Source organism: Saccostrea cucullata, unplaced genomic scaffold (assembly GCF_032062105.1).
Source record: "Saccostrea cucullata isolate Sc308-1 unplaced genomic scaffold, CSIRO_AGI_Scuc_v1 ctg294, whole genome shotgun sequence".
Lineage (NCBI taxonomy): Eukaryota > Metazoa > Mollusca > Bivalvia > Ostreida > Ostreidae > Saccostrea > Saccostrea cuccullata.
This window is the reverse complement of record NW_026936003.1, coordinates 542,566-567,651: the sequence shown is the minus strand read 5'-3', so window position 1 is coordinate 567,651 and position 25,086 is coordinate 542,566. Positions and strand designations below refer to the sequence as shown.

General features: G+C 32.9%; 1 protein-coding gene across 1 annotated transcript; it reads right to left on the bottom strand.

Annotated features, from left to right (window-relative positions):
- Positions 1-1,115: 1,115 nt before the first annotated feature.
- On the bottom strand, positions 1,116-24,052 carry LOC134244546 (thyroid peroxidase-like). The gene is made up of 15 exons (XM_062726806.1): positions 23,938-24,052; positions 18,995-19,171; positions 17,730-17,856; positions 17,361-17,575; positions 16,848-17,030; positions 16,418-16,466; positions 10,903-11,012; positions 10,692-10,793; positions 8,526-8,612; positions 7,965-8,293; positions 7,383-7,549; positions 4,992-5,174; positions 4,382-4,548; positions 3,833-3,935; positions 1,116-1,346 (listed from the first exon to the last, which is right to left on the bottom strand). The coding sequence occupies exons 1-15, from the start codon at positions 23,939-23,941 to the stop codon at positions 1,253-1,255; spliced, it is 2,097 nt and encodes a 698-aa protein (XP_062582790.1). The 5' UTR covers positions 23,942-24,052; the 3' UTR covers positions 1,116-1,252.
- Positions 24,053-25,086: the final 1,034 nt, after the last annotated feature.

Sequence of the window (25,086 nt, the reverse complement as noted above, 5' to 3'; positions counted from 1 at the left end):
AATGTAACAGCACACGTTTTAGGATTATTACATTTTGAGTCGAGATCAACGCAAAATGTAATAACGCAATATGTAATAACACGATTTTTGGATTATTACATTTTGCATTGTTATTACATTTCGCGTTGTAACATAGCTCTCTCCTTTATGAGGAATAGTTCATTTTGGCCAGTTTGCGACGATGATCTATGAATGACTTACATTATCATTTTATCATTTGAACTATGTGGCATAATGGTTAGCTAGTCAGTCTTATGGTTTGGGTTCAATTTCCAATAAATGCTATTCTCTCTCTTCACTATTTAAAAAAACGGTATGTCTTCTTGTAATATAACCATTTGGAAAAACGTATAACACATATATACATATTGAATTTTTTTTTTTTTAAAAGTCAATTCTATTTTTCTTATTTTATGGCCAAGGGACTTGATACGTTGCGGAAACATGTGTTATTTACATGAATGTATGATCCTGCGACAACGTAACAAAACGTGCATTAAAAAAAATTATTAATATGCAGAAACAGTGGTGGATATGGGGAATATATCCTCCAAGAGTCCAAAATATTTCTTAGAATAGTTTTTCTATAGAAATGGTCAGCTAAAGGTATGAAGAAAATTCGAATGAACACAAACCAACCCACCCAACCCCTCCTCAATGACACAGATTTTTTCCCCGGTTCGGAGACATTTATCTCTTTTGTAACAATTTTTTTAGGTAATCCAAAAAAAAAAAATTCCTAGCTGGTTTCCACTTTCAAAAACAATACTACGCCCCTGTATTATTCTTATCAGTTTTCACATACTAGTGTCTACTGTGTAAACCTGCGTATTAATGCTCTTCAATACACATTTTGAAAAAAATCTAGATCCGCGCCCGAGAAATATTGGAAAAAGTTTCAAACTGTTAAAGATAAGTTTAACTTGATAAACTCTAAACTTTTTAATGCATGTAATAATGAAATTAATGCAATCAGCATTTTCAGGTAGTAAGTGGTCCTTATAAATTCACACGAAAATGAGGTTCTCGCTACTAAAAAGTGAACAACAGTATTAACATTCATCTAACAATTAAAAATTTTAATATATTCATAAATATATATACATGAAAGTATAATAAATATAAGTTCTTGTAAAATGTTTTTTGTATACTCGTAAATACCATAAAAATATTTTTTCATCTTTATTGAATGATGAAATATAGGAACTGTTTTCAGTCTCTATAGAAACTGTTGAGCTTCTTCAGGAACTATTCAGTCTCTTCCCGGGCCAGTACTAGAAGTGGATCTTACTTTCCATGCCGAGAAGTCTATTCCGGGAAGCTGATCACATCTCCTCCAATCATTTCTAGAAATTTAGAATATAAATATGTTTTAATAAAATCCTTGAAGTACTTCATTCAAGCAATAAATACCATTACTCGTTATACATGTCCAGCAATTTAAATGTCCGGAAAAGTCTAGTAATATGTTAGCAACTTTCACACCATTTGATTTCATTGAATTGACACCATTATTAGGACGGCACTCACAACAGAATGATGCAACTGTCGTTCTTAATAAGCCATTCCTTTTATTTATTTCATGTTTATTATTTATTCCATATCTTGCAAGCCAGCCAATATGGTAAATGTTATTTATCAGGCACTGACAGTACTATATAGGTTAGGTACACTGAACTTAGTTGGAAGGGGTAAAATTATACTGAATATAGATTGACATTTCTTTGGTTGTTCTAATCTAGAATAATTTAATTATGGTTGTAAAAAATTACTTTATATCGTATAAAATGGTTGCCTACATCACAATGACTTGTGTCAAAAATGTATCAATCCGCCTGACGTTACATTCAAATTTTGCACAAATTGAAGTCATTTTGTTGGAACAATAATCTTTTTTTCTTACATCAGATGAATGAAAATTAAATTATAAGCAATGAATTAAATAGCTACCCATTTTATACGGTATAAACTGGGTTGGAACAGTTTACGCTTTTTTATAAACCGCTTCGCAGTTTATAAAGCGTAAACTGCCCCAACCCAATTAATACCGTATGAAATGGGTAGCTATTAAATTCATTCCTTAACGACGTTCGATCCTGATATTTAAAGTCTTAAACTTTTTTTGCCAAGTAAATTTTTAGTTTTTACATAAATAGCTTAATTAAAATTCAAATTAAAAAATGGGGGTCAATACGCTTCTTTTGGCGCTACAGTACATTTAATATGACATTTTTGCACTGAAATTTGTGTCTTAATTAAAAATTATATTTTTGACGTTTTCCCTCCAATATTTTTATCCAATTAAAGCATGAAACAAAATGAACTCTAAGTTTGTTAAAAAAAAAGACACTTAAAAATTGTGACTAAGAAAAAGTTTTAAATTGCTTCGCATAATCAATTATTTGACCTTTCTGCACAAATAAAAAGTGATTTTTCTGGCATTGAAAATTTAATAAGCAATAAAATTATTAAAGTCTTAAACTTTTTCTGATTTTAAGCAAATAGGCCAAATTTATCTTGAATATTTAGAAAAGAACATAAAAAACGGGGGTATATGATGTAAATTTTCAGATATTACTAAAAAAGTGTCAATTTTACGTTAAAATTGGCTCAATTTTTTCCCGGATTTTCAGAATATATTTACTATATTTGTCACACTTTGTTGATAGAATTCATAAGAAATAATTTAATAGATATTTCAGAACCAGCATAACACATTTAACTGCAAAAAACAGCTTTTTGTGCAACTAGGATGGAAAAATAGGAATCCAAAATTAACAGTACTGTTATAGTTCAAAATGGAAAAACTGTTCATTTTCGTCTAAAAAACCTTCCGCCACAAAATATAGTCCCTATCTTAATTCTACTTGAATGGAATTTAATCGCTGTTTTTTCATTGAATATAGTTACATTTGCACTGTAGAATTCAGATTTAATGTTAGAACTTAAAAATGATGCAGAAAGGAGATGGGTGAACATGACGACTCACGAGAGATAAGCCCATAGCGCGACAAACATGATGGTGAAAAATTAAATCTCAATTTTATCAAAATTTTCCTTAATATTTCATCTAACATTAAAGTATACTTTATGTAATTCTCAACAACTTGCACAAATCTAATGAGAATTGAAGTTATTTGCCTATGAAATATTATACACACACGAAAGAGGACAAAACGAGTCATTTTTTTCACACTATAACACTATTTTTCGTTATGAGTGGGTCTTCTCTCCATTTTTTTGAAAGGTAATCCTCAAAGTTTGCATAAAAACATACATATTTTGGTTTCCAAAATTATGGAGCAATGACCCACTATACCTTAAAAATATAAGTTTATGACATAACTTTCGTATCTTTTCGAAAAATACTTGAAGTCCCTTTAGTCAATGGTCATATCACAAACATGATTTAAATGCCACACTTCATCAGGACTTGTGTAGCGTAGTGGTTAGCGTGCTAGTCTCAAAAGAGAATGCAACTCAGGATTTTTATTGCCAGGGTTCGAACCCAATGGATACCAGATTATTTTTCTTTATAATAGAATAAATTTTAATGAAAAATTTTCCTCAAAGCTGTTTGTTTATCATGATTTTACAAAAATCAATGATGAGAACTTTACTCTAAATACTAACATCACAATTTGAATATGACTTTTATATATCTAAAGCTTGTGGGTTTTTTGCACGCTAAGTTCCCCCCTCTCCTTTATAAATAAAGGACCTGACCAAATTATGCTCAAAATCTCAGGATCGAACGTCCTTAATTAAACGCTATAAATTCTCACATTATAATTCTAATTGATTCAGAAATTAAATATTTGCGGTACAATACCTTGGAGTTGGAACATGGAATACGTCTGGTTGGATTGGATCCACGCCGATATTATCACACAGAATTTTAGACAGCTTCACTTTGCGGATTTCTCGCAACTGAGCTGAAATTTGAAATGACAATTATAATAATTTCTTGTTTCATCACTCTGCATTAGGAACATTGGTTTAATGAAATACATGTAGACGTGCTAGTTAAATTTTCAAAAAGGCAACAGAAGGGGTATGGAAAAAGAATAATGATTTATTTCAAGAATAATTATTTATTTGATAAACTGACGGAAGCAACTCGTAAATCAGTCAATTACCGGGATGTTAACTTTTTTTAAGTTCAAAGTCCTCGTATATTTATTGAAAAAAAAAACGGTCGTCCATGTATCAGATACAGTACAGATGCATGCTAATGGAATCCATTGGTACTGGTAATAAAATAGCCTTTTCCGTCCTTTCCTTTTTAACGGAAACTTTTATAGCGTCAAGTTGAAACATCACACCAATACGGCTATGGCAGAGGATTTAGTCTATACTGAAAAAAAATCACATGTATTACCTGCACTGAATCCCTCTTTCCCTTGCCTCTCGTACCAGTATCTGTCGCCGTCTTTCAGATCTTTGAACTGGTTACCGATAAGGCACGAGAACAGGGGCCCTACACTAGCCCCGGGCACCGGTATCTCGGCCATCCCGCCGGCATAAACGTCAATATCATCTACGTCACTGTTGGGAAGATTGGAAGAAAACAGATTTATATTGCTTGTAATGAACTGTTTTAGGTAAAATTAATTCATTACATCATTTAACAGTTTAAAGAATATAGGTCGCCGACTTATCGATTTTTCGGAATAATTAAATTATCATTGATGTGCAAAATTAAGAATTTACTCCCAGCAATTAATCCTTGTTGATTCACATTGAATATAAAAAAGTTTAATAAAAAAAAAAACGTGTATATGTGTGGTCCTAAGGATTTATTTCTATAAGACTGCATTCAGAGCACCAGACACTCAGGGGAATAGGTTGTTGGAGGAAAAATTATCCAAAAAAATAATGGAGAAAAAAATTAATTATCTTGAGGTTTCGGGTGGGGTGTGTGTGCAAAAATAAACTTTGTACCTTCATAATCATAAATTCTTAAATACTATTACTTGTTTTTGACTCACCTATACACCTCTGCAAGATTTTGTTTGTTGCTTTCACTAAGATCAGGCAAATCACTGAATGAGGTACCAACAGGAAGTCCACACCACCTCCGCCAGGAGTTATACGGCGGAAGTCCATGATCGCGACCTCTCTGCATGTTTAATGCGGCGAGGTCTAAAGCTATTTGCGTTCGAATTAAACCGCTGGTTCAAAAATAAAACATTTTTTGCTACTTACTGGTTTGTACTGATCAAAAACCGATGCACAGAATTATGTATCTTAGTGTAGTGTACTTGTGATAAGTTATATTGAATTCAGAAATCAGACCAAAACTGTAGAAGGAGTAGCATTTGAAAGGAATTCCACAGAAAATTCTACTTTTAGTAACCATGGCAACATCGTTCATCGAAATCAAAAACCGATGCACTATCATATGTAAATTAGTGTAGTTTACTTGTGTGCCAAGTGATAAAGAAATCAGACCAAAACTGTAGAAGGAGTAGCGTTTTAAAGGAATTTCTCAGAAAATTCTATTTTTAGTAACCATTGCAACACCGCTCATTGAAATCAAAAACCGATGCACTATTTTATGTATCTTAGTGTAGTCTACTTGTGTGCCAAGTGATATTGAAATGAGACTAAAACTGTAGAAGAAGTGGCGTTTTAAAGGAATTTCACAGAAAATTCTATTTTTAGTAACCATGGCAACATCGTTCATCGAAATCAAAAACCGATGCAATATTTTATGTATCTTAGTGTAGTCTACTTGTGTGCCAAGTGATATTGAAATGAGACTAAAACTGTAGAAATTATGTTTTAAATATTTCTAAAAAATATTTTTAGTAACCATTGCAACACCGCTCATCGAAATCAAAAACCGATGCACTATTTTATGTATCTTAGTGTAGTCTACTTGTGTGCCAAGTGATATTGAAATGAGACTAAAACTGTAGAAGAAGTGACCACAGAAAATTCTATTTTTAGTAACCATGGCAACATCGTTCATCGAAATCAAAAACCGATGCACCATTTTATGTATATTAGTGTAGTCTACTTGTATGCCAAGTGATATTGAAATGAAGACTAAAACTGTAGAAGGAGTAGCGTTTTAAAGAAGTTTCTCAGAAAATTCTATTTTTAGTAACCATTGCAACACCGCTCATCGAAATCAAAAACCGATGCACTATTTTATGCATCTTAGTGTAGTCTACTTGTGTGCTAAGTGATACTGAAATGAGACTAAAACTGTAGAAGGAGTAGCGTTTTAAAGGAATTTCTCAGAAAATTCTATTTTTAGTAACCATGGCAACATCGTTCATCGAAATTTTTGCAAATTTTATGTATCTTAGTGTAGTCTACTTGTGTGCTAAGTGATATTGAAATGAGACTAAAACTGCAGAAGGAACCGTTTTAAAGGAATTTCTGAAAAATTATTTTTAGTAACCATTGCAACACCGCTCATCGAAATCAAAAACCGATGCACTATTTTATGCATCTTAGTGTAGTCTACTTGTGTGCCAAGTGATAATGAAATGAGACTAAAACTGTAGAAGGAGTAGCGTTTTAAAGGAATTTCACAGAAAATTCTATTTTTAGTAACCATGGCAACATCGTTCATCGAAATCAAAAACCGATGCACTATTTTATGTATCTTAGTGTAGTCTACTTGTGTGCTAAGTGATATTGAAATGAGACTAAAACTGCAGAAGGAGTAGCGTTTTAAAGGAATTTCTCAGAAAATTCTATTTTTAGTAACCATTGCAACACCGCTCATCGAAATCAAAAACCGATGCACTATTTTATGCATCTTAGTGTAGTCTACTTGTGTGCCAAGTGATACTGAAATGAGACTAAAACTGTAGAAGGAGTAGCGTTTTAAAGGAATTTCACAGAAAATTCTATTTTTAGTAACCATGGCAACATCGTTCATCGAAATCAAAAACCGATGCACTATTTTATGTATCTTAGTGTAGTCTACTTGTGTGCTAAGTGATATTGAAATGAGACTAAAACTGCAGAAGGAGTAGAGTTTTAAAGGAATTTCTCAGAAAATTCTATTTTTAGTAACCATGGCAACATCGTTCATCGAAATCAAAAACCGATGCACTATTTTATGTATCTTAGTGTAGTCTACTTATGTGCCAAGTTATATTGAAATCAGACTAAAATTGTAGGAGGAGTAGCGTTTCTGAAAAATTGTTTACATGACGGACAGACAGACAGACGGACAGACAGACAGACAGACAGATGGACGGACGCCGGACGCATTACTATGGCATCAACTCTTCTGGTTCAAAATAGAGCTAAAAAAATTAACAGAAAAAAATAATTACTAGAATGTAAGATAAAATGTTGTTAAATATAGAACTTGGAAAAGTTAACAAATTTCCTGACTTATTTTGGACACCTACTTGTCTGCTTTCATTCCGTTGGAAGTAACGATAAACCGCGTGAGATCGTCCACCCTTTTACCACTCTGTGTGGTTAACATTTCTGGATCAAGGAATGTGGATTCGATGGGAGCAGCCTGAACACGAGTCATGTAGTCACGAAGAACGTATGCCATTGTTGGAGGAATCTACAATGAATTACAAATCGAAGTTTAAGTACAAACAGTTTTAAAAGTGTATTACCAATACTTACAAAACAACACAACAAATCTGTTAATTACATCACGTTAATTAACTTAATTAACGTGAGGTAATTAACATATTTGCTGTGTTGGTTTGTTACAACAAGAGTGCGCCAAATAATATTGCTTGGGATTATTTATTTGTGGGGCTTTCTTTGTATTCATACAATGTAATTATTTTAACCGTGAATTTAATGTTTTCAACATAGACGAATCGAATCGTCGATTATATAGATCTCACAAACAAAAGTGTATTCATATTGCAATAATAAATAAATACACATCGACTTTTCTTAAAATATTATTTTAAGCAATCATATATATAATTATACGAAATTTAATCAAAACGAAGTTAACTCACTTGCGAATGTCCAAATCTAAATGCGGCTGCGTTGAAAACATTTTTAGCAGCTGGGTTTAAACTGGCATTGTAGCTATTGCTAAAGCCCCTCTTCTTTAATTTAAGGTTATATTTTACGAGATCGCTCTCTGCAAGAATTGCAGGTAGATATTCTCCATAAGTAATTTGCTGTAGAAGAGCTCCTATAATTTTCCTGGCTTCTTGATATATTTTCCATGCGCTCCAGTCCGGCCGAACTTTCCGAAGTTCCTCTGCTATTCTGTTGTGTTCACGTGCAAAAACCAGATGGCTTCCTCCCAATGACGGCACGACATTGACACGATGATCGCCTAGAATGAAAGATTAAATTTTAAAAGAAGTTGTTTTGAATACGTTCTGAGTAAACATGTGACCAAAATGCTCAGAATTTTACAGGTATAGTGATCACTGCACGTAAGCAAGAACTGAGTATACTTAATGACCTAGACGGCTGCTTTACACTGCAGATTTGCAAATAAATTTATTGAAATCGTCTAAAATAAATGGACAACTATGATCTAAAGGTATGGTAAGCTTATATACCGGCCAGTTGGCACTGAGTTATTGTGTTACTAGGTCTACAGGTTCCTCCCACCGGTAGCATGTTACCATCCGACATCATCATGCTTCCTGTAAATTAATTGCAGGGAATGAAATACTAAAGAAATTACACTTTACATTTGTACATCTACATTTATTATTGTCTGTTACAGGTAAAATGTAAGAGAGAGAGAGAGGGAGGGGGATATTTTGATTACTATTGAAAATGTTCATTAATTCTAAGTTCCCCTTTTTGTTACAGTATAATCAAAAACAGGGTTATGTGTTATAGTGTATGAATAAAATTTGGTTTTAATAAAAAATAAATTCTTTGATTATGAATAAACAAAATACATATAACGACTTCATCATGATGTAAAAAATTGTATTCAAAGACTCATTTTAAAAGTTTATTGTTTTTTTTTAAAAATCAGATTTGTATTTGAAACATTTATGTTAAATTTCTCTCAGAAGTTAACATATTAAGCAGTGACAATGTAATTTAAGTCAAGATCTAGTAAATGAAAGATGCCTATACATACATGTATTTATCAAATCTGAGAAATATAACTTTTAATGATGTTTTAAATCTTTCGCTTGGCCAAATTAGGACTTTTGGGTCATAGATTGTTGGTAAACAAGATGAAAAACCATATTTTAAACTGTCACTTTCAATGAAAAATTAAGAAAACCAGTCATGAAGTTGGGAGGTTTTTTTTTTATATATATATTCACATGATACATGTATTATACACAAAGGAAATGTATCCAGATTGCCTACAGTGTCTCAGAAAACGTATGTTCATGACCTTTTCTTTAAAATAATAGTAAATATTTAAACTAGGCACCGAGATTATTTTTCATATGTTTTCAATTTGAATTCCATGAAAATACCCAATTTTCTACATACATGTAATTCTGTAAAAGCCGAAAAGCACGGGAAAAAGAAAGTTGAAATTGATTGTGACGTCATAATTGATCTTGCACCAAAAATAATTGAATGATTAGTCTAAAAGTCATTGTGACGTCATAATGCTTCGCCATTTTGAAGCGAGTGTATTGTGACGTCATAATACAAGACGTCACAATATTATTCAACAACAATTTGAGGGAAGACGTATACATATCGTTCACAAAAATGAGGATCAATCATATGCTTTGGGGAGCGTCTCTAGCTTTTCCGTTGATTTCATGTGCACCTGTGATACCTGCTAATTACGAGGCTACCGACGTCGAACTAAATTCCATGTACGATTTTAGACTGGAAGATTTCGGCTTTGAAAATTTACAGAACATAGAAAATAACGGGATCGAAGGAAAGACGTCTCTACTTCCACCGCTAAACAATAACTATGACCATGCAGATGTCATGAAATCCCCAAACATTTCTCTAGGGAAAGTGTTTTTAATCGTCGGAATAGTCCTTTTCTTCCTCGTCATTAGTGGAATCAAGTCTTTAAGACTCAGACAATCCCGAAAAGAGATGAAAGACAGGGGGAATCTGGCCATGGAATATCTGAATGAACATAAACAGGCCAGAACCCTCAGTGTGTCGAAGATAGAGCAAGAGAAGGCCGTCAGGTTTATCGTGGAGTCAGAAGGAGGAATGGAGGATATACAAGAATGCCCAGGGCTGTACGGCATGGTCTTAGAAAGACAGGAACCCGGGGAGGAGGAAATCGTATTCGACAATCCATTGTTCGTCGAGGAGTAGACCGATACATGCGGAATTCACGGTCACCATGGAATTTATGTATAATTCAATCGGAAGAAAAATGCTTCTTTATTAAACGTTCAAGAACTCCAAAGAGGGACCGAGTCACCTACTAAATGCCGTAAACCGAGTTTGCCAAAAAGCGAATAAATTATCAATGAACTATTATTTCAAGTATTTTTTAATTGTGTCAAAATATAGTGAACAGACTAAAGTTTATTAAAAATTGTCTTCATTGCAACCTATTCTGTAAAATAAATAATTTTTCATACTCTAAAATGTGTTGTAAATTTTTTTAGGTAGAATACGCTTTACGGCGTACCGGTATGTTTATACCACAGGCCTTCAGATCGCTTTTTTCTGACCGACATGTTTAAAAATATTTTATACATGTCGGTCAGATCGCTTTGATCTGGCCGACATTCATGAAAAAAATATTTCGATTTATAGCTTACCTGTACTCGTGTCTGCTAGATCAAGCCAAGCCTTCCTCGAATCCCCATATACAACCCCTCCATCAATGAAAGACGTTATCTGGTTAATATGTTCCCTAGCACCTAATTAACAAGTTTTAAGAAAAAAATGCATTTTTTTATGAATTTAGGGAAAATGATAGAGCCAATCATGGTTTTATTTTAAGAATTTTTTTTTCTCAGAAGTTGATACCTGGTTGGCAGCCATCGAATGGTGGTGCGGGTGCGGATCTAACAAACTGCATACAGTCCGTAGTAAAATGAGCATCATCCACCGGTATCGAGATGGGGAAACAATCTGCTCTACATAACAAAACAAACATAAAACATTTTTCTGTGAAAATTCTTACATGAACATCGTCATGTTTATATGCGGGACATAATTCAGGCTACAACCAAAGAGCTTAAATCCGATGCGTGTAAAGGCAAAAATCTACAAAATCTTGGACGTTTTCTTTTTAATATGGTATACATGTATTTACACATTTTGATTGTATAAGTTAACTTTTATTGGGTAGGAGGTGATACAGTTAAAAATACGTATGAGTGCAACTATTTGCTTTGATTTAATATTTTTTAAAAAGTTAATTCTCCTTTTTTTCGGACTTGCAAGTCAGATTAATACTAGCATATACAAAGCAGGCACGTAGCAACAGGGATTCAAGGGGGGACTGGCCCTCCATTTTTTCCCCCTATTACTTATACTGTAGTAAAAGTGCATTGAAAGGCTGGTTGCCCCCCCCCCCCCCCCCCCCAACTTTTCGTGGTACATGTATAAGGCAAATGTAGTATTGTTGGTCAAAAAATTGGTACTGGAAGAAGTTAACATTAAAAAAAAAGTCTTTTATTTTTAGTAACCATGGCAACACCAGTCATCGATACAAAACTGATGCACTAAATTATGTATCTTAGTGTAGTCTACTTGTGTGCCAAGTCATATTCAAATCTAACCAAAACTGTAGGCGGGGTAGCGTTTTAAAGGAATTTCACAGAAATTTAATTTTTAGTAACCATGGCAACACCGTTCATTGAAATCAAAAACCGATGCAATAAATTATGTATCTTAGTGTAGTGTACTTGTGTACCAAGTTATATTGAAATCAAACCAAAACTGTAGGAGGAGTAGCATTTTGAAAAAAAAAATTACAGACAGACGGACAGCTACACAGACAGACAGACAGCTAGACGGACGACGGACACCTTACTATCGCAAAGCTCTTCTGGTCTCTGACCAGTAGAGCTAAAAAATAATTTTTGTGTCGTTCGCAGCTGTAGGATATTCAAAAGAATTTTTATTTGTTGAACACCTTTTTTAATTTTTATTAACCATGGACTTTTTCCACGTCATTATTATCCGGAAAATCATTACAATTTCCATTCATATCTTACCCACTCCCAGGCTGGGGAGTATCTATTGTAAGCTCTTCTATATGACCACAAGTTAAATTGATGCAAAGCATCAAATCGGCCGCAAACGAAATTAAGCATTAAAGAAATTTCTTTCACAATTTTCAAAGTGTCCATGCAAGGAAAGCGCGGAAAGATATTAAAAGGTAAAATAGTTGAATCGTTTTTATTTTAGGCTGTCTTCAAAGCAAAATAAACAAGCAAATTCAAAAAATTGTGGTCCCCCGCTTTCGGTGTCTTTTTGGGTGCAATGTCATATTTTTATGACATTTTGTGTCTAATATGAATGCCCTATCATAAGTCATCTATTCAAAAATTATCACTGAACTCCAAGGTCAAGGTCAAAGGGTTAACGTTCTTGGTATCTAATGAAAAGTCTTTACAAAAGGATTACATATGTGAAGTATGAAAGCCCTAGTTCTTACCATTCAAAAGTTATGGTCAAGGTTAAAGTTTTCTCATAAGTACAAAATATCCTAGGTCAAGGTCAAAAGGTCAAGGTTGTTGGTATCAAATGAATGGTCTTGCCACAAAGAATACATATGTGAAGTATGAAAGCCCTGGTATCTACTGTTCAAAAGTTGTGGCCAAGGTCAAAGTTTTTGAAAAGTAGGTCAAACTCCAAGGTCAATCGCAATGTTCTTGGTATTCAGTGAAAGGACTTCTCAAAAGAATTATATATATGAAGTATGAAAGCCCTAGCCCTTACCATTCAAAAGTTATGGTTAAGGTTAAAGTTTCCTCATAAGTACAAAAAATATCCAAGGTCAAGGTCAAAAAGTCAAGGATGTTGGTATCAAATTAAAGGTCTTGCCACAAAGAAAACATATCTGAGATATGAAAATCCTGGTATCTACTGTTCAAATGTTGTAGCCAAGGTAAAAGTTTTTGAAAAGTAGGTCAAACTCCAAGGTCAGTGTCCAAGAGGCAAAGTTCTTGGTACTAGTATTCAATGAAAGGTCTTCTTACAAGAATTATATATATGAAGTATGAAAGCCCTAGCTCTTACCATTCAAAAGTTATGGTCAATGTTAAAGTTTTTTCATAAGTACGGAAAACTCCAAGGTCAAGGTCAAAAGGTCAAAGTTGTTGGTATCCAATAAAAGATCTTGCTACAAAAAATACATATGTGAAATATGAAAGTCCTAGTACCTACCATTCAAAAGTTATGGTCAAGGTTAAAGTTTTTTCATAAGTACTGAAAACTTTAAGGTCAAGATCAAAAGGTCAAAGTTGTTGGTATACAATAAAAGGTCTTGCTACAAAGAATACATATGTGAAATATGAAAGTCCTAGTACCTACCATTCAAAAGTTATGGCCAAAGTAAAAGTATGGAATTTTTGTGTAAAAGTGGGTCATACTCCAAGGTCAAGGTCAAAAGGTCAAATTTGGTGGTACCCAAAGAAAGGTCTTGTCACAAGAAATACACATATGAAATATGAAAGTCATAGCTCCACTGAATCAAAAGTTATGGGCAAGGTTAAAGTTTTTGTGACGGAGGAATTTCGGACAGAAAACGAATGAGATTCAATTTTTAGTTTCACAAAAGCGGGGGACAATAGTCAAATAAAATTAAAACAGACATTTTACCGCATTTGCTTATAAATAGATTCTTCGATGCAAAAAAGGTCAGCAATAAATGATAAGAATTTATTGTCATCAAAATGAAGTTGAAGGTCTCTCAAGATGAACCGCGTTGATACCCTGGAAATTGGTCACGTGATAATGCCCATGGCTATGCTGCAAGGCGCAGTGCAAAATGTAGAAAAAATTGTGTTATTTACAGTTGTAGAGCATGTTCAAAACAATTTTTACTGGTTGAATTTTTTTTTTTAATTTTTACTCACCATGCGCTTTTACACGTCATTATTATCCGGAAAATCATGACGATTTCCTTTCATGTCTTATACACTCCCAGGCTGGGGAGTATTTATTGTAAACTCTTTTTACATAACAAAAAATTATCAATTATCTGATGAGAAATGATAATTAAATTGAAGCATAGTAGCAGCAATTAATACTAAGTTTAAAGCAATTTTTAAAAATATTTCACTCATGATTTTTACTTGTTATCATTTGAGAAATATTTTCCTGACCTAATGAAAAATAACGTCTCATTTCCCCATGTGCGCTTTCTAACACAATCACAAAAATAGATCGGCCGCTGCTGCGGCCGATAATAAATAATCAGTTATCTGATGAGAAATGAAAATGAAATTGAAACATAATAACAACACTTATTATTAGTTCAAAACAATTTAAAAAAAATATTTTGACTGTGTTTTTATTTAGCTGAACGAATAAAAAACTAGCTGCAATAATGTAGCCCTCTCCCTTTTTTGGGGGGGAAAACAGATAAAAAAAATCGGAGAGGGCTATTTTATTGCAGATAAAAAAAAGCCTCATTTCCCCATGTGCACTTTCTAATACAAATAGATCGACCGCTGCTGCGGTTCGAGATGTATACTCGTTTTATGATTAAGTGACACCAAAAACCTTTTTTTCGTGCTAGATACTGATAAAATATAAGCATACATTTCAATTTAACAGGCTTCGCTTATTTCTTTATAACTAACGAGTCATATTTTAAAATGATTCACTTGAAATATATATTACAAAAATAACTTATGTAGTCCTATAATTCATTAAATACACAATGGAATCAGTATACAGATGTTATAGAACGCAAGATACTGACACACAATTTTAATCTGAATCAATTTCACAGCATGAATGTAGTCCTATAATTCATTAAATACACAATGGAATCAGTAAACAGATGTTACAGAACGTAAGAACTGACACACTATAAAATTTAAATTTTTAATTTGAATCAATTTCATAGCTATACATGTATTATTTTTGCAGAATCCGAGAGCTACAACAAATACACGCAGTTAATTGAATGATGATATAAACTTCACTCTGTTTGTAAAAATATTTTTTTTAAGAAGGTGAATATTAAAATGTCCATTGTAGTACATTGCTTCAAAACATCCTCTTTATTCATGCCAGAAAGGTTAATATTATCTCCCTTATTTAGAAATTCTTAATAGCCGAAACACATTCGTGCAGATTTTTTTAAAACAAACTCTTTCCCTGTAGTAGGATAAATAATAAATTACTCCAAGATATTTTTAACGCCCCCTTTTCATTCGATTGTTTTCACTATAATATATATATAAATTTTAAATTATACGTTGATCGGACGTATGAAAAGGTCATGCAAGTGCATTTTCTTGCTTAAAAACACTATGTGCTCTAAAAATACCTGCATACCTGGAATGAAATTTTTTACATGATCTGCAAAAATAAAAACAAATTTTGGTGAAATTTTGTGCCGATATAAAGAGTTTTAGCATTTGCAGTGTCGTCAGAAGAAACCCGAAGCTTCTCTCTAATCAAATTAGGGGTGCGTTTATTTTGGGCACATGTATTTATTCAGTGACTTATCATCCTATATATATGTACAGGTTGATTTTTTTTAGCGCTTTCTCGATTTCTTTCCCATAAGCTTTCTTCATTTGGAACATGGTTCATTCTCTTCACACAGGTTGCACATATTGAAATGAAATTTGGCATACAGATTTATCATAAAAATATCTAGGTCAAGTTGTGTTTTGGGTACGATCGGCCCATTTGGGACAGATTTATGCCCCTTGGACTTTGAAAAATCCCAATAATTTGCAGTTTCCGTTCATTTCCTTCGCAAAGGTTGCATATATCGAAATGAAATTTGATATACATTAGAATATCTAGGTCAAGTTGTGTTTTGGATAGGATCGGCCTATTTTGGACAGAATTACGCCCACTTGGACTTAGAAACATTCCAATTACTAGTATTTGGGGAGGGGGGCATAAGTGTTTTACAAACATCTCTTGTATACAAAAACGGAAACTGATGGTGGACCGACAGACAGACAGACCGACAAACAGCAGCAAAGGAATATGCCTTCCCTTTTTCGAAGGGGACATGATTATCCGGGGCCAGATTTGGATGTTTAAACGATTCATTAGATGATTCTTAAAAAAAAAAAACTTTCAGAATTTTTAGAGGAGACATCAGGAACAAAAATTTGTCTACCCTACGTTCCGATGTTAATAATAACCAGATCCAATCTATCGGTATTCTTGATTACCGGGTATTTTTCTTTTAGAGGGGGGGGGGGGGGCTTGATTACATATGACTGGGAATAATCTGAAAAGTCTTGTTCTCTCATCAACCGTCTGTAACAGAATCAATCATTAAATCTATCGGAGGATTGATAGAACTTTGTCAAGTGTATTATATTTTGCATACCTGTTTTGCACATCGTCTCCACAACACGTGATTGGAGCACCATCAATTCCTGTAAGAAACGAGATTTTAATACTTCAATGCAAACTGTGTGTATAACTAAAAAAGATTTGTTTTTAAGTCAAATTAACAATCTTAGCCAAAAAGAGGCAATGAGAATACACTGAAACTGTTATTTATCTATAATCCGGAACATAGGCGTCGGAACCGGGGGGGGGGGGGGGGGGGCTTGGGGGGGGTTAGCCCCCCCCCCACTATTTTTTTGCAAAAATAGCCATTATATAGGCATTGAAAATTGGGACTTACCTTTTTTTGTTGGTTTAGCCCCCCCCTCCTACTTTCGATTAGAACTCCCCCTTTCAATTTGCTTCCGACGCCCATGCGAAATAAACAATAACTTACACATCTTGCAGTGCACTTCAAATCTTATTACCTTGTGTGACAGGTGTGGATACTATATCATGGTCAATAAACTGACCCCACACCATCACCATCAGGGTCTGGGTGTAATCAGTCTCGGTACAATTCCCATTCCCCCGAAATAGTTTATTACTGACCAATCGCGTGCTTGGGAGAGGGCTTCCGTCTATACTGGTTGTTCGTGGGGAAGAGATTCCTGAAATAAAAATGCAAAAATATATATTTAAGGTTGTTAAACCTTTCCAAAGAGAGATAACTCTTATTGGGAAAAATGGTTATAATCCTAAAGATATAAAACTGTCATGTCTGTTTAAATTTGGCTCGCAAGGCATGCCGAAATGTTGTGCATTTTAATTATGAAGTAGGCTTTATTTTAACTATCAAAGGGATTAAAATCAAATTTACTCCTAGATATCACGTATCTGCACATGCTAGATACAGTGCTGTCTTTAATGGTTTAATCGCGTATAAAAATAGGATGCGGGTTTACCCAATGGCGAAAAAAGGATTCTTAAAATATACTTACCATCGTCATACTCTGCGGGTTGATAACGAGGCTGAGGTGTAATGGCGGCGCCCCAGTCGGGGTGATCCACATTATTACAGCCTCCATCCACCGATCTATAGGCGCTCTGTCTGGCTTTGTCACAGTTTTGCTGTTTTACATCCGGACAAAATTCTGCCTCGAATTCCTGACGAAGTTCAGGATGTGATGCCAATTCTGATGGTGTCATTCCTGTTCTGAATGAGATAAACAATGAAAATGTAATCACTATTTGAATTACCCCCCCCCCCCGTGTAACTCCATCCCTCTCTCACTAAAGAGACGTACTAGAATAATTCAAAATTGTAATTCTGTGATTGCATATTTTTATAGCTATATTTTTGGACTTACTGCTCTACCAACGTACGGGTGACCTCTATGGAAATGATGCCGTTTAGTGACATTTTCTCGGCCTCTCTTTTCCTTTTAGTGATCATGTCCAGTTCGTCCTTTGAAGAATCTCCGACCTTGTCGACGCCTACATTGGACAAAGAAATCGTCTGTATGATAAGTTTATTTCAGCATAATTTTCATTGAACCGTTGCTACATTTACTCTTTTTATGTGATATACTTTATTTTATGTAGTACAAGTCATGCATTTAAACTTTTATTTAAAGAGACGGGATGTCAACAAATTAACCATCAGATAAAACTTAAAAGTTTTAGATATGGTATCTTCAAAATCTGTCAACTATCATTTGGCAAAGAAAAAGTTCATACATTTTAGTTTTAAATTTGATCATTTTTGTATAAATGGAGCTCTTCTTCTAAAGGAGATCAAAAATACTAGTAGTCTAAAATTGGCCACAACCATCCAGCCCTCTTAAAAATGCCACCTTTGTGGACATTCAAAGAGCCGTTTATAGCACCCACCTGTAGCCCCCTTTTCGTCATAATTAGACGTTTTCTAGGCTTTTTTACGATTATGAGTTTTCCTGGCATGTATATTAAAACCGATGGAAAAGCTGGAAAACATCGGATATATATTTAGGACAAATATGTAATCATGGGCAAGTCCTTGGATTTTTCTTCTGGTAGGGGGGTCCACAAACTCTCATGGATGTCATAATTGTAATATTTTAGACAAGCAAAACTAAATAAATAAATAAAATAAATAAATATAAATAGATTTTCCCAGACTTGAAAACCCTATTTTACAGAGGGGAGTTTTCACAAATTCAGTTTTCTTACTTGGTACATCACTACGGTACCCATACCATTTTAAGAGGGGTCCGTGTTCCTGGGGGGGGGGGGCAAATCTTTAGTGTACTTTTTCCATACATGTACAAAGCTATCAGATCCGTCCAGGGAGTCCTAAACACCCCCTCTAAACCCCACCAATACAGTGGCCAGGTATATGTTATGGGTAAAAATGACCAACTTGTTCCATGCCAACTTCATAGTGGAAGTAATTTACAGGTATAAACTTCGTTATCTCGACATCGACGAGACAATCGGAAAATGTCGAGATATCCGAGGTGTCGAGATATCAGAGTTGAGACACGGCGTCCTTAATCTACTGTATAGCAAAACAGACGTGTAACTGTATATACATGTAAAAGGAAATCCAAGAAGAGTGGCACAAATTTTCACATTTCTGGTTATTGGTATATACCTTTGTCTTTATATTTCCGTAGCTCTTTTCTGTAATCTTTGAGGGTTTTCTCCCCTGCTTTGATTGCTTTCTTAACATATTCTCTAACTTCATCGCTTGTGAGAGCATTAGATGATTCTAGTACCGTTGACAGGAAAACTGCCAGAAGGCATAAAAAAGACGAAATACGTTTGAAATCTGAAAAGAAAAAGATATTTCAATGGTTTAAAAAAAACTTATTGCGTCTTGGAAATTATGATCATGACAATTCAAGTCTTTTATTCAACTATTATCTAATATAAAATTATTAACAAAATATGAAATATCTATTAAAGTCTCAATATTGTAACCAAGACAACGTATATTGTAACCACGACAACCTAACAACGTATATATAACAGTATACCGAAACATATCCACCAGATGTTTGGATAGACATCATCTTAGTTTATTTGAAAAGTATTTTATTCATAATATACATAGAAGTACATGCATATACAATGAATATGGATTGAACAGCAGGCAAAAGTAACCTTTAGGATATTAGTTCTCTCCATTAGCTGTAGATCTGTAGCTCGCTGGTTGGAATTTTTTTTTTTTTTCGAAAAGCTGCAGAATGTAATAATTGCATACATTTGAAGTTTTACCAAGACGTGTATTTTAATCTATCTTTTTAAAAAGGATATAGAGTACAAAATTGAAGAAAATGAAAAAAAAAAAGAGGGGAAATAGAATAACAGAAAAGAAAAGAAAGAAAAAAGAAGGGAGAAACTAGACATCAGTGCATAAAAACAATTGAAATTGAATGTGAATTTTTTTTCTAGGTCTCCTTCCCAAGACTGAACATAAAAAAAATCATTTTAGACCAATTTATCATTAAACTCAGATTTAGATAGAATTTTATCAACACTAATCTATAAATGAAATAAAATAACACTTAGAGACATGCAGTCGCACATGCCATAGATTTGTCTCCAAGTTGTTACGAGTTACATGCTTTTTTCCCTCAAAAGCACAAACATTAGTCATAGGTAAAAGATTTTCATCCGATTAAATGCATCAGTTGTTGATTTCAGTTTAAAATCAAGATTTCGTTTGTGACAAGAATAACGTTTAAAATGTAATTGTAAAAGCTAAATCTCGCGTACTTTCTTACATATAAATTAACGATACAATATAAAAGGCGGAAAACCGTGTTTGTCTTTTCCTTTTGGCTATTTTTACATCGAAGTCAGTGGAGTAAGTGGAATAGATAGAATTATCTTTTTCCTAAATAAGATTATAATCTGTCCGTGATGTTTATGTGACGTATATGGGTCCTTCTCGCGAATGCTTCAATGATCAATTATACAGCTTATTGAATTACTTTAAAATTTGTTTACACGCGGGTTCAGAAGATCGGATTGTAATTGAAACTTTCTATCCTCAACCTTTTAAGATTTACTTGATAAAAAATAATGGTCACTCGTTCATTTCAGATGTTTCTTGACACGATTCTTGACACTATTATTTCTTCGGACAATAAATTTATGATACCCCCACCCCACATCTTTTGCGCCCAACATGCCCAATGCATTTTAAAAATATACTGACATTTAATTTATAAACAAATTTGATTTACATAATTAAAAGAATATATCAAACAAAAAAATATTGACGTATGCTTTAGTTTTTTCAAGTGTCGTATAACAAGAAACAAGTAACATTTTTCTTATACCTCAGTGATCTGACGAAAAATTGTGTTTTCAAATAAAAAAAAAAAGACTTACAACGCATAATCAGTTCACTCAGGCCCCCGAACAGAAATACATTTATAGATCAAGATGCTTGACACGAAAATAGCACTTAATTATAGTTCTACATGGCATTGTGGCATATTTGAGTTTTTATGAAAATCTTGAATGGCCCCAATTAGCAATTAATGGCAGATGTTATTTAAGCTATGAATTTTTTTTTTGTTTTGATTATATAATCATAACAAACAGAGATAATACTTTTTTAAAAAGCTTCATGTTGTTATAAATACTAAGTACTAATCTGGGATTTGAGAATATTTTCTTCTTTGAACTTCTTTGAAGTTAATTGAATTAAAAGCGCCAGTGTACTTATTTACATTTAGCTTATCCTTTAAAGGGGCATGGACACAGTTTCCACTGATTTTTTAAAAACCAAGTGTAATGTTTACTACAGTATGCCTACCTAAGGCATCATCTAATGATTGGCAAAAAATTTGAACATTATTTGTTGATTAACAAACAAGATACAGAACTTGAAGTTCTTCATAATGTAAACAAGGCCTTGTTTTTGTTTACATATAGAAAATATATTTGTAATAAAATGAAATTTAGCAAATCAATAGAAACTGTCGAATCGTACTTAAAAGTAACTTTTTTATGGAAGTTATCTACTTTGAACGAACATATATTAGTACATTAAACTATGTAAACAAAAACATGACATGGACCTTGTTTACATAACAAAGGTTTGGAGCTCTAAATCTGTCTTGCATCTCGACAACTGACGTTCAAATTTTTGATGATCATTAGAAAGACCCTAGTTAAATATTTGTAAAAATTGAAAAATAAAATTTGAAAATTGAACTGAAACTGTGTCTATGCCCCTTTAACAGAAGTAGTAGTAGTATTTACATGTATTTGGTATGTCACCCTACATAAAACTAATACACATAATTACACAAATTAATGATAATAAAGTAAAATTTTAAAAGAAGTTTTTGAGGAGACAAAAATGGTATTTATTATTAAAGAACATTTATTTTCATCGCATATTGCATAGTATAGTGTGTATATTGTAATTATTTAAATTACTATAGTAATTTACAAGTAATAAGCCTCAACAGTCCGAAACAAAAAAAAGGGGTTTTTTTCACCTCGATCAATATCAGCTAAATTTCATTTCTGAATAAAAAGATCTATTTCTAAAAGACTCTTTGCAATCAGTCAATTAATCAGTTTATTTGCTCAAACCATACAACATGGTACATGATGAACATTAATGGATATATGTACATGTATCTATTTATCTTGATTCAAATTTTCAATTTCCGTTTCATTTTATTGGTACAAATAATAAATTTGTTCAATTTTGAGCAATTTTCGCTTACATATATATTAAATAGAAAATAGATTTCGCTAAGATATATACTCTCGTAATTATTTCAAATTATATTGATAATTCTGATATCAAAGTTAACTTCCTAGTACCTGAGCTTAGAGGCAGTGGATTTTAATTTTATACAGAATAACTTGACAATGTTATGAAGAAATAGCTTTGCAAAATTTTCCCACCCACAGAAGTGAATGTTGTTTCTTCATTTTATATCTCAAATAGCGTTTTTATTGCCAAAATGGTTGGATTAAACTTTTAAAAAGAACAATTTTAAGAATTAAAAAAGATTTCAGATTTTATCGAAATACTTTCTTCAATACCCCATGGTTGCAACACCCCATCTTCAAGAACGTCGTAAAAGTTTTATTTATTTTTTTTTAATAACGATCTTCTCACAAATAGAAACGATATAAAACAAAACTTGACATTGTAAAGATAGTGACATTCATATGTTGGAAAGAGAGAAAAAATATCGAGATAAACTATAAATCAAACAATCAAAATATTGCAAGATTGCAATTTAAGGTAGGTCACTCGTCAGCTTTTTGGAAAAGTTCACGCAGAACCTCTTAATTCAAAACTATTTATCAATATTCAATTTTTATAACATATTAAATATGTTATTCACAATGTTAATGTTTTAACATTCAACGAAAAAACTGCTTAAAAGGCTACAAAGAAGCAAGATTTGTGAGGGACTATTTTTTGTGGTGGAAGGATTTTATAAAAGTTCTGCAAATCTTCACAGTTATTAAATTTAATATCGTGGAACTTTAGCCTCACATAATTTTACTCAAAGAATATTTTCCATTATGATATTGCTAGGAACATTTAATATAGGTCTTAATATATATTTTTTAAAACAAGTTTTACACCTTCTTTCAACAAACTTTGCCAAAAAATGAAGATATGTCAAAATAAGTCAATATTAAATGTACACCATTTTTTGCCTGAAAATCACATATTTGACCAATATTTCAAATTTGACATCACTGACCCCAACTTTTTCTTTCATTATTTTAAAGTACTCGATACTTGTGACTGATCAGCACTTGAATCATGAAAAGCTTGATTTAAGAAAATGTTTTATTGTCTATTTAGTTTTTTAGTACCCCAAATATGTTACTTTTTAGTGCAAAAAGGTCACACAATAATTTACGCGCTTGAATTTGCAAGATTTTTTCAATGATAAATATTATTCAAACTATTTTACGTAAAATAAGAATATTTTTTGCCATGGTTACATCTGATAAAATATAATTAAGGTTTAAGTAATTAACCAAATAGTTAAAGTTTAAGTGCAAAAAGGTCAACTTCATTGTACCGTAGATCAGTAAGATGAACACTGACTACCTATTTTCTCTGCGATTTTGAGTCACTCTATATGAGTACTTATCCAAAAAATACTTCTCAATAAATCCCTAATTTAACAAATTTCACGAGTGACATACCTTAAAATGTGAATAATAAAATAAGGTAAACGGGGAGGTGGGGGGGGGGGGGTTAAATGGAGGGAAAAAAAGGAATAATGACTGTCAAAAGTATGTAACCATCATCTTCACTAGAGCCTATATAAAAAAAAACCTTTCCTCTATTTTAGTGTTTATGTGCTGTATTCTGACAATTAAACAAAGTTTAAATAATTTACAACATAACTAAAAGAATGCAACCAGAAAAATTCAAAGATGCGAAATCTCCACATGTTAGTTTAATTTCACACATTGCACACCTGTACACATCAATACATTACAATATTTGTTACAGTACACATTCGAAAATAATGCCAAAATAGATAAAATAAAATAGATAAACTAAAGCCACGCTTTCACACTCACCCATGCTTCTTCCTATATGCTTGGTTTCCTCTTTTCTGAATACTGATCCGAGAATCTGAGGTTTAAATATCCGAGAACTTCTCGGGCTCAGACAAGCGTGTTACACGCAGCCGTGACCGCGATAATTCAAAACAAAACCGTTATAAATGTTTTCATTGACGGTATATATTTAATTTATAATTGAACAGTAGTTCGGATAGCAATCCTGAAAGATTCCTATCAAACATTAGCCTATTGGCCTAGAGAAATAAACGTCAATATCAATTTACATGTAGCACGCTAGTATCTGATTATTATATACAGGTCCGGTACAATCACTAGATTTAGCTACGTAGGTAGAATTACCTACGTAGCTTTATTTACCTACCTCAGGTAGCTTTATTTAGCTATTTCAATGCAACTTTTCAAAATAATTTTTTTATCAACGAATGACAAAAAATCGCAATTAAATGACTATTAATCTTTATACTAGGGAGGTTGTAAAAAACAATCCAAAGCAGAGATAGTTTATACATTGCTGCGTTTGGACAAATTAGAGCAAAACATGTAATTTCATTGTTTGGCTAACTTTCCGCACCCTTTTTTCTCTCAACTTGACTATGCTTTTAATTAAATATAAATTAGTATAAATTTAAATTATACTTCGTCAATTTCAAGTTCATGTATTCACTCAAAACCATTTAAAATACTGGCTATATGGTACTGGAGAACATTGAAAAATATTTACAGCATATAAATTCAGGTCAGAGGTACAAGTATATAATATACATAATCAGAAAAGAGGCCCACGGGCCTTATAGGTCACCTGAGTATCAAATAACCGAGTATCATGTAACAAATTTCCAACAATTGAATTGGTTCGTGTTTTAAATCAAAGGTCATGAAATTCAAAATTTTGAAAGAGGCACTATTGCTTATCATATAAACTATACACTTAGCTTGCTTACTTTGGATACTTAATATCCAGAGGTAGATCAGAGTAACAAAGAGAAAATGCATTTCCACTTTATAACCAGTTATGCACCCTACCATTCAGGAACCACTACCCTGGGGGGCATACATTTCAAAATTCTGGAAATTTTATCATAAATTTCATTTCATCATAAATGGTTGATTAATATCAAAAGCAGATTTCAAAGTATTAATTTA

Bases quoted from the DNA above. Each gene is read 5' to 3' on its own strand.
- LOC134244546 (XM_062726806.1), bottom strand. The intron at 17,857-18,994 runs GTATATACCAAT...TGTCCAATGTAG, and splicing joins ACGGAAATATAAAGACAAAG to GCGTCGACAAGGTCGGAGAT. The intron at 8,613-10,691 runs GTAAGCTATAAA...ATTAATTTACAG, and splicing joins TCTAGCAGACACGAGTACAG to GAAGCATGATGATGTCGGAT.